This window comes from Leptosomus discolor, chromosome 2, assembly GCF_034619465.1.
Source record: "Leptosomus discolor isolate bLepDis1 chromosome 2, bLepDis1.hap2, whole genome shotgun sequence".
In the NCBI taxonomy this organism is placed as follows: domain Eukaryota; kingdom Metazoa; phylum Chordata; class Aves; order Leptosomiformes; family Leptosomidae; genus Leptosomus; species Leptosomus discolor.
This window is the reverse complement of record NC_141392.1, coordinates 83,089,497-83,101,970: the sequence shown is the minus strand read 5'-3', so window position 1 is coordinate 83,101,970 and position 12,474 is coordinate 83,089,497. Positions and strand designations below refer to the sequence as shown.

The window sequence follows — 12,474 nt, the reverse complement described above, 5'->3', positions numbered from 1 at the left end:
ACAGGTCATCAGCAAGAGCTCTCAAAGTCAGGATGCTAATACCAACTGGCAAGGTAACCATGAAAATGTGCCCAGTTTTTTAGTAAGTGAATAAATTAAATAGTGGTAATATAAGTTTCTAGCCCTTGTATTTGTGGAGAGCGTCATCAAAACCTGACCTGCACACAGACCATTTACTTGTGCTACAGCCAAAGCATCAGTGCCTCTGCTACAGCCCCTTGTCTTCTAGAGGCTTTGCTGCTCAAAAGCTGCCTAGACTGAAGGGGTTTCTGTTATTATTATTGTTATTATTTGGATGCATTTTCAGCTTTACTTTGCTGCTCCTTTGGGACAACTATGAGAAGGAATCAAAAATAATAGAGCATAAAATGATGGCAAAGGCAGCAGGGAAGGGAAATGTGCTAAACAAAATGCAGTCCAAGCGTAAGCACCCACTGGCAATAGGAGATGGGTGCCTGGTGTTTCCGGTGACAGAGGGACTCCTAAGCTGCCAACACCCCTTTGGGTTTTTTAACCCGCCAGAAGGCTCAGAGGGAGCCTCCTGCGCTCTGGAACTAGTCAGACCCCCTGGTCAGCACAAGCGGGTTCAGCTCTCAAGTTTTCTGAACTCCGTATATTGTAGAACATATTTTTATATTTGTTTCATCTTTTTTTTCATCTTGTTTTATTTTTCACAGCCGGCATTTTATTTTATTATTTTATAAAGTAAATGAGAATTCATTAAAGTAAGTTTTCTGTATTGACAGTACAGCATCGGGCAGATGGTTCTGAAATTTTATAGAAAGATGAATCTTACAGGCCCCAGTTAACATCTGACACCGTGACCCGTTTCACAAACGAATTGCGTGCCGCGTGCTTGAAAAGTGAAGTATTTGAGTGAAAGAGAAACAAAATGCACCAAACCCCTTGGAGTTCAACATTACTAACAATCGTTCCCTATAAAAGCAGGGAAATATTTTCCATAAGAGAACTTGAACTCTGTCCGTTTCCCTGCATCCTCCGTGGCGCGCACATGCAAAACCCGAGACCCACTCTTCTATACACGTTCACCTTCCTCCTCCCCTATAGGGGTAGAGCCCCTGGGGACAGAGAGGGGCAGGGGACCTCTGCCAGGCAGTTCAGCTCTGGGCCGTTCCTGCACCTGCAGCTGGGGATAACGAGGCTTCCCCTCCGCCTCGAGTGCCCAAGAGATTAGCACATGAAAAGCAAGGTATTACGCTGTTGTTTCGCAGAGGTCCGAGTTGCCTGACCTTAAGTGTGTCAACTAAAACCACCTCTTGACATGCACACGGAAACTCAACTTGGGGGGAGTAAACAAGCCAACCCCGTACCGTTGCTTCATATTTAACAGCTTTTTCTTCAAAATCCAAGAGCCTTTTTATTACTTTTTTTTTCCCCCCTAATGGTGGAGTTTTTGACCAAGGAAATGATGGAGATCGCATATCTCAGAGAATTATTCTGAGTTTGCAAGTGGTTCGGGGTGAAAAGTATTACCTTGCTATCAGTGTGCTGTTTGTTGTGAGGAGAAGAAAATTTTTTTTTCTCAGTAAATGCCGATAAAATTCTTTTATGAAAAACAGATCTGGAATAAATAGGAATTTGCAGTATCTAACAAATCAAGTTTTGTGGTGCAGCTGGCACAGAAATTACCAGGAGCGGGAGGTTAACAAGTACATACAAATTACCTCAGTGACTGTCTTAGTCTGTATGTGGAACAGTGTTTCTTTTATTATTATCATCATCGTAATCATATTTGAATAAAGATAATGGATCTCACATCTTTCAAGCACGGACATTAACATGTTTGATGCCACTGATTCTTCTTAGAATGAATGTAAACATCAGGCTTTAATGATTGGAAAAAAAACCCCAACCAACCCACAAACAAACTAGGGCTTGTGCCCCTCTTGTTTGCAGCTGTATTGCGTCGGTGGACCAGTGTTAGTTACAGCTGCTGGTGGTGTCTTCCAGGGGACTCCTTAGAGTGGGAGAATATGCTCCAGCTCAGCTCTCCGCTCTGCACCTGGGCTGGCTGAAGTAAAAGGCAGTGGGCTTGAATGTTGAGGAAGGATTATCTCGTGTTTAACACACAGACATGTAAGAGAGGAGAGATTTCTATTTTAAAACAGCAGAGCACCTTGAGGCGCATGTCATGAGTTTCTATATATTCCCTGGATTTGCTGGAAGGAATACACGTGGGAGCTCTTTGCCAACATGTAGTTTTACACATCTCCCAGTGAACTCGGATTCGCGCACGCAGCCTAGCACTTGGGGACTTCGGAGAGAGTCGTGAGATTTTCTGGGGGATTTGGATTTGATTAGATTTCTCAAGTCATATGGGGGTCTTACTAGGATGTATTATAAATACGGATTATAAATTTTCAATTGGGGAAATGGTGCTGAATCTACTGCCTCCCACCCTTCTCTTTTTGGAAGTGTCTTTACTGAAGGTGTTTTTCAGTGCAGTTTGTGGACTGTTTGGGGGGCTGAAACAACCTGAAATATTGCCCACGTGTGGGGAAGGGCTGGGCAGGGTGGTCTTGGAATCCTGCAGCAGCTTCCCCGTGTAGAGGGGCCCTGTTGCATGAATTTGGAACTTAGGGGTCTTGGATGGCTTAAAAAGCAGGGTTTATGGCCTGCAAGGGAGGGAGCAGCAGTGGCTGTGGCAGTGTAAAAGCGTTGTAAGCCGACGGGTTGGATGCTGGGCTTTCCGTGAGTGTGTTCTCAAGTCTGCAAGAGCAAGAAAGACACAGCCTTGTCTTGAGGGTGCTGCTTGCCTCCCAGAAACTCTAGTCCTCACAGCAAGCTGCTCAGGTCAAACCAGTGCAGTCGTTGCTCTGTTTATAAAACCCAGCCAGCGCTGACCAAACTGTAAATTTTCTGCCATTTACCCAGCCAGACTTTTTTTTCCTCTTTCTTTAACTGGTGGGTTACTACCACATTAGCTGCTATTGCTTGACATCAAATTTTAATAGCATGGTTTATATTTTTAAATACTTCTTTTCAAGTATTGTTACAATGCCTCCCTGCCTTCCCCCTCCTTTCCTCATAGAAAGCACTGCAGAGAAGTTGAAGAAATTCTCTCAGAATTACGCCAGTTTTTTCTGAGAAAATATGTATTATTTTTAGCACCATTTGAACTTTTTTTTTTTCCTTTTCCTGTTTTTTTAAGAGACATATTGCTCTTCTTTTGCCCTTTCCCAGCTGCCTGGAGTATTTTTAAAAAAATAGTTCAAGAGGACATTGCAGACTTGTTAAATTTGAATTTTGGCAGAAAATTTTAAACTTTTGCTATAGCACTTCAAAGTTAGGAGGAACTTGAGTTTGAAAATTGATGCAGATATAAGATGGCATATTTAATGACAGATGTATCTATAGAACCTGTTAAGATGCAGATTATCCCCCTGGGGAGGGGAGATCAAAACTGCCAATCTATAAAATATACTTGTTAGAGGAAGGCATGGAATCTATCTCTGTGAACACTTTGATTGCAGGGGACAGTGTAGCAGCATGTGGCATCATAACCTAAGAGCAGACAAATCAGCTTGATGACTTTCAAAGCCAGGAATACTGCTGGAGGCAAGGGTACTCCAGTCTAGAAGAAATTAAAACATATAGAGACTGTTATTAATTCCAGATCTATTTTTGTGTAGTCAAATCTGTATGCAAATCCTTAGCATCTCATTTTGGCAGATTAATCTAAAAGTGAAGAGCGGTATGTGAAGGGAATGTAATGATAAAACACCACAGATGAGCAATATTGCAGGGGAAAAAACGTAAGCTGTGTACTTGATGTGAGGGGCTCTTTGAGAAGAGAGGCAAATAATTTTGCTTATTTGATTCTTTCATTATTTTATAAGGAAGCAACCCCCTTTCTTTTCTTCCACCGCACCTTTTCCCCCCAAACTAAGATGTCCTTTCTGAATGGAAATACATGACCCAGCATCATGTTTCTGATGTATCTCCTGTAGTTGAAGATTCTGGAGGTAATCCTCCAAATAACTATGATTTTTATTTCTCGAAATACTAATCTGACATCTCATTTTTAAACATTACGCTAGGAGTGAAAATAACTATGTAAAAGAAAATCAAATTACAAGGCAGATATTAGAAAAGATTGTTTTGTGCGTGTGGCCGACGGCCACTAACGCTGTGAAGGCTGCACAACAGTGCAGGGACAAATAACTGATTGCGAGATTACACACGGGAACAGTCGTTGCTTTCCAAGGCGTGTTCTTGCGTGTTGACTTCACAGGTGCTGCGATGGGCAGCGTGTGGCACAGTGTGATGGAAGCGGTTTGGAAAGTCTACATCTCGCCTCGGCTGCCCCTTAGCCTGTAAGCGCCTCTGAGCCTCTGCTGCCGCCCGTGCGTAGGGGCCCCGTGCCGGCTGGTGCTGGCAGAGGTGCGCCCAGACGACAGCGTTGGTCCCCCCTGCTACTGCGGTTGAAGACAAGGCTCTAGAATAGATTTGTCTGTAGTTTCTGCTCTCTGTTGGTCAGATTCTTGGCCTCGCTCAAGTTATTCGGAGTGATCAGAGGGTACATCTGTGTTAGCAGGTAGCTCAGCCCAGTAGGAGCGGATCAGCAGATAAAACTTGGGTGCCGACTTCTCTGTATCTACTCTGTGTACAGTTCATTTTCTTTGCTTTGAACTAGATTTATTCTGTTCCCAGTACTCAGCTGGTACAAAGCCATCCAAAAGACCTGTTATTATTTCATACCCTTATGCCCCATTAGGAACTGGAGCACAGCTGGTGCACATCTGGAGCAGAGCTTCTGGTTTAACTTGAATGCACACCAGTCCCACCCTACAGCCTAAAATGAGATGTGAGAGGTGGGGGAGTTGCTTCAAAATCACAGTATGGCTCTGAACCAAAATGCTGCACTAGGTGCAGATGGAGGCTGGCAAAATGAGGATTCCCCAGCACGGAGCCCTGTTAACGCTGGTTGGGGATAAAATTAAAAAAAAACCCCACAAACGTTGGCCATAGCAGGAGCTGGCCTGGAATGAAAACTGCTCTGTCTGAAACAGGGGATGTCCTCACAAAAAGAAAAGCAACAGTAAAGGTAATGACAGAAGAAATTCCTTCCCCTCATTGCTATGGATTTTGTCTGTCGCTGGCACCTGCTGTTAAAACTGTAATATAAAAAGTTTGTCAACATGAGTTTCACTGGTGTGTGGCCACTGGCATGCCCTAGTTATGTCCAGACCTTCTGGTAAGATGAAAGGTGAGGTGCAGCTTGCAAATGTTATTTCTGGTCCCATCTTCCCATGGGCCCAGGGCGGTGACAGAGGCGGGGTGCTGAGACCTGTGGCAGTGCTGCAGTGACACTGTGTCCCCGGGAGGCTTGAGCACACTTGAGAACATGCTTACACAGGTAAGACTGCAGGCTTGAGACTAAGGAATTTTTCCACCAGTTTACTCAGTGAGATTTGCCATTTAAAACCAATAGAGAACAGGACGATCGGGGATTAAACGTGCACTGTGTTGAGGTAAATAGTTTGCAGCATCTACTGGGGTCAGACTCTGTTCTGGGCTTTCCTGAGGTGCTTTATGCCTTGCTTTCTAAACGTTGTTGAAAAGTAAGTGGTAGTCACTATGGAGTTGCACAGGTTTGCACTATGCTTTCCAGCTGGCAGTGGTATCCCACATCAAGCTCCTGGTTAGGCAGAGCTGCTCCCGACCCCTTCCTTCTCTCTACAAGCCCACCTCCTCCTTCTTTAAACCGTGTCGTACACTGCACGCTCCTTGGAACAGGAATGGGTTTTATCTTCGCGTCTTGATGACTGCTGAACACGCAGTCATTCATAAACAGATCAGGTTTTATCTCATTTTTAGCCCATAGAATCAGCTTTACAAAGGAAATGGGGGGGGGGGGTGTGTGATGTTGTTGCCATTTGGTTGTTGCTGTTCTAGGTGTTTGACAAGTGTACTACTTATTGTCTTGTAACCAGATTAAAAAGCACAGTGGAATGTAAGCATAAGTGGTGGTATGCAATGTAATTATGTCAGCAAATGAACCCTAGAATTGGTCGTTTTGCTGTACCTTGGTCTTGGTTTTGCTTATATGAAAAAGCATAACCTGTATAAACTCTTTCACAGGAGGAGTAACAAATACTGCACAGTATCAAAACAGGCTCATGGTCTATGATCCTAAGCAGGTGAGTATTTGTGTTGTATGTGTTTTTTCTCATGTATTTTTCTTCAAATGGGTCTCTTAGCAAAGACATACAATGATTTGGTAAGGCTAAAAATGCTGACCATTTGAATTAGTGGTGTTTTAAATTCACTTTGTACTGATGTGTGAGTTTAACAGAGTACAGAGTAGTGGAGACCCTGACTTCATTATGGGTTTTTTTGAAGCCTGTAGGCATTAGGAACATCTTAGATTAAATACAGAAATGTGTTTTAAATCCCCTGTATTTATCAGTATTTATTTTTCTTGTTCTTTTTTTTTTTTTTTTTTTTGGTAATCCAGCAGCCCTGGGCAATGTATACTCAAAGTCAGTGTCACAAAACTGCTCCTTGTCATTGGCATTTGTGCTTTGAATTGCATATATGGGGCTTTTTGTTTTCTGCATACTTTCAGAACTATACCTGGCCATGACTTATTCTGCTGGCTGCAAGGGTGCCTATCATTTCATTACCCAAGCACCTAAAATAACTTTTAGGGATTATTTCATACATTATGTATGTGTTTTGATTAGGTTAGCATGGCTCAGTAACCATTTCAGAGGGTTAGGGCATGGTTATGCCCTCTTGCTTGTATTAGGAATTAAAAGTCCTGAGCTTGCAATCAGAGTTGCATAGCCTGATTTACACCCACGTGGAAGAGTATTGACTTTTCTGATTGTAGGGTAGGGGCTTTGATTGCTGTATTTGGAACCAAATTGTGCCTGGAGATACTTCTACGTGGTTCCCACTGACTTTTTAAAGCACTGCAGATACGGGTCCTGGAGCAGAAAGCAGGCGATGGCACATCTGGCTTTTTCTTTTTGAGGTGGAGTTTTATACCTCAGTTGTCCAAACGCTGATTCTGTCGTAAATCCAAGTAGTCATGGCAGGCAGCAACCTTGTTTTGCTTATGAGGGGCACACGTATTTCGATACTGCGTCTCCGTTGTGTATCTCATGCTTTTGATTCTTTACTCGCTGCCGTGAAAGTTGCACCCCAAAACGCCAGTGGCGGGGCTCCTCCGGCGTGCTGCGCCGACGGCGAGGAAACCCAGCCCGGCGTGCAAAGAGTTACAGAGGAATTGTGCGCTCGCGTTCTTCAAATGAGCTCTGCTTCGTGTTTGTACACACAAGCTCTTTTTAAAAATTCTGCTGGCATATTGTTTACGGTGGGTACTGGAAACCATCACATCTGCTTGCATCTCGCACAGAATCTCAATAACTCTATCATTCAGCACCAGCGCTTGCTTCTGCGCGAGGCCTTTGTGGCAAGTCGATAATGCCTGCCATCTGCCACAGAGCACACAGCTACCTGCCAACAAGCCGGCTGGGGTGACCTCTGCTTCCCCGCCACTGATTAGTATTCACACGCCGGCTTATTAGAAATGACCCCACCAGGCCCCTCCGTTTCTTTGCCTTTGCAGCGCTTTGCGGCTCACCTGGCAGGCACTGCAGTGGAGGAAGCTAAAGATATAATCAGGGGATGCAGGCAGGCTTTGCGAAGCAGATGGTGTCTATAGTCTGGTGTTAAGAGACTGGACTGCTAATGCAAACATTAATGCCTAATATTCAACTATTACACATTGAAATGTATGGCTATATATTGCGGGGGTTAAAAGGCAGTAGTATTAGAGGCTCTTGAGTTACCGCGAGCGGTAGCACATGTAATGCAAAGAATTTCCTCAGATTTTAACTTCCTCCTCTTAAATAAATTAATCTCGTCCATTGCCAGGTTGTTCGATTTGGCAAGCGTAGCAGGAGCAATCGTTTTCTTAGGTTAAAAATACTGTGCTTTAATCCCCCTTCTTCCGTGTCCTCCTGCCCCTCCCCTGAACAGGTAGAATTCTTGAACGTTGTTGACCAGGAAGAAAAATATGCAAAAGGACGTTACTTTGTAAGTGCCCACAAATAAAGGGTTTAGCTTTAAACCAAATACATGAATCATTCGAAAAGATTCTTTAGGAAATTATTTTTCCCTGTTGCTTCACTCCCCAAGGATAAGATCAAATAAGCTGCTGCATAACGAAAGGTAGAAGAATCTTTCTTCTCTCATAACAGAGCTAGTTAGTACAGATAATTTTAGCACTGTATACAAAGGAGACATCTAATAGTCTTGCTTAAGGAGGATTTGCTACTGAATTATAAAGAAGAAAAAAAGCCTTGCAACCTGATGAGCTAAATAGAAAAAATACAGAGCAAGAAATACTATTAAATTAATGAATATAAATGTGAGAACTGCAAACCGCGTGTTGAAAGTCCAGTATTATTGGAAGTCAGCGTTATACCCAACGTGCAGGTGAACGACACAAGTACATACCCTTGTGATTTCTGGCCAAGGGTGAGGAGAACACCAGTATCTCACCACTATTACAGTACTATTTATACAGGTATGTCTTTGAGCAGTGCTGAGACAAGTTCTGTCTTTCTCTTTCCAGAATAAGTGGTTAAGCCGCAGCCCGATGTTGCAGAGGAGAGTGTATCACTCCATGGCTGCCGTCCAAAGGAAACTTTACGTGCTAGGTGGGAACGATCTCGACTACAACAACGATCGGATCCTCGTTCGGCACATAGACTCCTACAGCATAGAGGCTGACCAATGGACACGTTGCAGCTTCAACATGTTGACAGGCAAGTATCGTACACCAAAAAGGGAAACTCACAACTGTTAATACAAAGCATCAGTCCTTTTCCCTTTAGATGCCTTCAATATGTGGAACTCCACGACTTTGCTGCCGTTGCTTCTGACTTAGGGACCATCATCAGCCAACCAGATGCTTTTGGTTACTGTTCTGGCATTCAGTGTTCTACAAAACATCTGTTTTAGGACATTGCAGGCTAAATTTGTGAGAAGGTGGACGTAAATCTAATTTAATTAAGCAATCAAGAATAATTTGTCATAGTATTACTAGTACTTATTTTTGATTCTCCAAAAGTTTGCCTGCAGTGATAGATTTAGCCCCCTGTTTGAGTGTACAACAGGCAGATGTGTCTCTACCATAACATTGTTTTGTAGCACTTTCTGCTGCCATTACAGGGCAAAGCTTTAATTGAAGTCCATTAACTGTCACTTATTTCTGAACAGTATTTTCTTAATAAATCACCTGAAAGGAGGCGTCTTTGTTGGAATTCTGTCAAGTCAGGGATGAGTTGAGCAGCTCAGTTAGCTACAGGATCTGTAAAGTTCTTCTTGACCATCATTAGGAAGAAGCGTTACAGCAGCAACTTGCCAAGTGCTGCAACTCGCTGTCCCTGCCACCTAGTCCACCCGGTTTCACCTCCACCTCCCAGATGTACTACCCCCTCGAATCCCTGGGACAGACAGGCGCATGGCGCATTCTCAGAGTAGCACCAGCTTTGCAGAAGAGGATGGATTTCCAGGACAGGACAGCGTTCGTGTTGGGGCCATTCTCTTGTGCAGCAGACTTGGAGCTCGATTCGTAGCAGTACTGGCTGCCAAAAAGTTTCAGCGCAGACTGCTCTAGGAGACCTAGAACTGAGCCTACCCCGCTTGTCATCTTTTTCCATTTGGCATTGCATTGATTTCTGAGACCTACCACTGAAAAGGACCCAAAGGGTGTAGGAGCTTACTAGAAGGTCAGGGTAGCTAGAAACACCTTGTCAGAGAAAGGAACATCTGACAAATAAGACAGTCACCTTGTGCCATTTTCCTTCTGGGAGGTTTAAAAGCTGCTCCAATGGCAATGGTGTTCTTTAAGATATTGCACTGGGTTTCTTACTCCTTTAAGATACTGCGTTGAGTTTCTTATACTTCGGGATCTGGAGACGGGTGGCTTGGTTTCTGAGCCAGGTCATCAGAGTACTCTGTGGATGTTGGGGAGGGAGGCATAGATTAAAAAGGAGTCACTGGTTCTGTTGCCAAACAGAACTAGTTTTTGGTATCCCTTTTGCTCTCCAGTTAATTATTTTATTTTATTATCTGGAGGAACGGGCAGCCTTTGAGAAGGACATCCTCTGATTTGCAACTGCAAAAGCGCTGGCCCTGCAGGCACCCTCGTTCTGGAGCTGACCCTATTCCACTGAACGCTGTGAGACAGTAGCCTCTCCTCACGTACAACCTGGTGGGTGGGTTGTTTCCACAACCTGCACCTTAAGAAGCTGTCTAAGCCTTTCTTTGCATCTCTGCAACTGGCAGTAGATGTGCCTGGTACACCAAGTAGTATAGGGTTGGTTTTTTTTTTTTTTTAAGGCTGTATTTATCTTTCAAACCTTCCAGACTTGTTCAGGAGATCATTGCTACGGGGATGAGCTCACGCAGCAGCTGCTGCAGTTTTCACCACACTTGTATCAGGAGGGAGGGGGGGGGTGAACAGGGGTGGGCACAACATGAGGGGGCGTTCAGCTCTCTCGGCTTGCGTGTCTATTTGGATGTTCCTGCGTGATAGCAGCTGAGGGGCAGGTGAGGAGCTTGTCTGTCACCTGCGAAATGAACGCGTACAAAAACCTGTGCCGTTGAGGAGACGGCAGATGGTCCCCTGCACAGCCTGTTTATTGCTCCTCTGGGGTGTCTCTCTGGCCAGCACCGTACGGGGCTCCTGCGGAGAGCAAAGAACAGCCCTCACGCTTCACCTTCCCTCTTACATGTTGTGAATTCTGAAACAGTCGAGTTACTGCCAGGTGCATTTGTGTCCTATTAGAGAACTCCAGCATTCAGTGTTAAAAGGGTTAATTAAACACTGAAAGTGGTTTCTATTTCCTTTTTTGCTTTAGGTCAAAATGAGTCTGGAGTCGCTGTCCACAATGGTAGAATATATTTAGTTGGCGGCTACTCGATTTGGACAAATGAGCCTTTGGCGTGTATCCAGGTGAGTGATTTAGGTTTCTTTTAAAGTCTTTTCCAATGATTTTGCGAGGATACATTTTGCACAGAGGCTATTCAAAAAGGAAAATGCATGTGAAGAGGAGAGATTAAGGACGTTTCTTGTGCAGCCACCGAACGTGCACAAACACAGAGAGGAAATACTGTGGATATTACAAATATTTCCAGATGAGCCAACGGATGTGGTTCTCGTAAGATGTTCTAGCAAAACAGGGTTGAGGAGTCTTTGCTTTGGCCACTCTTGGGTAAAATAATGGGTCTATATTCTCAGGTTACACAGTCAAGTTCTAAAGTAAAAGGGTTGCAGAAATGGATGATGGGGCATGGGCTAACAATTTTTCAGCCCGTCTTGTGACTTTTTTTTTCCCCTCAAGTTGTCTTTCTGAAGAGCAGCCGGAGTTAACAAGTTGTTCCTTGACAAAGTTCAGTCAGCCTGCAACCTGCCCTAGCGCTTCCTGCTTCAAAGCTGGAATGGAAGTGTTTTGATCCCTGCTGTAGGCAATAGGTTGTCCAACAAACTCTTCCGCTCTCTCATCTCGTAGGAGAGCAGCTCGCCTGCAGATCCGTGGCTTTCAGGTATTCTGTACAGCACTTAGGAATTCTTGTCTTTTCTGCCTGTTTCTGAGTGAAGCAAATCTGCAGCACACCCATCGCTTTGTGACCAGCTGGGCAGTTACAGACAACAACTCTTGTTTACATCTCGGTTTCTGCACTTTTGCCGATAAACAACATTTCCATTAGCTTCCAACTTTTATATATAAGCAGTAAGTATAACGAGTGCTTTGGCAGAGCTGTGTGTGCTGCCCCTTCCCCGTTGCTGGCAGCGTGCCTGCCTTTAACCAGCAAAACTAGCCCTTTTATCTTCAAATCCAGCGAAGCTGAGGTTGCCCTCTCCTTTGGAAGAAAAAAATCCCCTTTTTCCTTCTATCTTCATTTTCTTTAAGCAATTTGTTTATTTGGCCTTTCCAACTTCCACAGAGCTCCCTTACACACCACCAAGCTGACAAATGATTCCTGCTCTGTGGTAACAGTAGCACTGCTGCGCAGGGCACCCTGCTTGTGTGGCTGCACGTTCTGCTGCCAGGACGCAGGATCCGACGTCACCGTCTGCTCCTGAGTGCAGATTTGGGAGATGAGGACAGCAACAGATCACCAGAGCCACAAATAAATACGATCTAAAAGTGATCTGAAACCACCTTTCTGTTGGGATTAATAGTACATACATGTGGTGCGCGCCAGCAAATTTGTTTCAGCTTTCCTCGGCGATCCCTAAAATATTTTGTGCGCTTTGACCCGCAGGTGCTGGATGTTAGCAAGGAAGGGAAGGAAGAGGTATTCTACGGGCCTACGCTCCCTTTCGCTTCCAACGGAATAGCAGCGTGCTTTCTGCCAGCTCCTTACTTCACGTGCCCCAACCTTCAGACGCTGCAAGTGCCTCACCACAGGATTGGCACAATGTGA

At 44.4% G+C, this 12,474-nt stretch overlaps 1 protein-coding gene across 8 annotated transcripts in view; it reads left to right on the top strand.

Annotated features, from left to right (window-relative positions):
* Positions 1–12,474, top strand: part of KLHL32 (kelch like family member 32) — a 97,652-nt gene extending 85,178 nt beyond the window's left edge. For 6 of the 8 annotated variants that reach the window (XM_086461358.1, XM_086461357.1, XM_086461356.1 and 3 more), the window contains 4 exons: positions 6,106–6,164; positions 8,612–8,804; positions 10,905–10,999; positions 12,313–12,474. In XM_086461358.1, coding sequence (XP_086317484.1) covers positions 6,106–6,164; positions 8,612–8,804; positions 10,905–10,999; positions 12,313–12,474 — 509 coding nt within the window. The remainder of the gene's footprint in view (positions 1–6,105; positions 6,165–8,611; positions 8,805–10,904; positions 11,000–12,312) is intronic. The other 2 variants (XM_086461361.1, XM_086461360.1) reach the window with 1 other exon arrangement.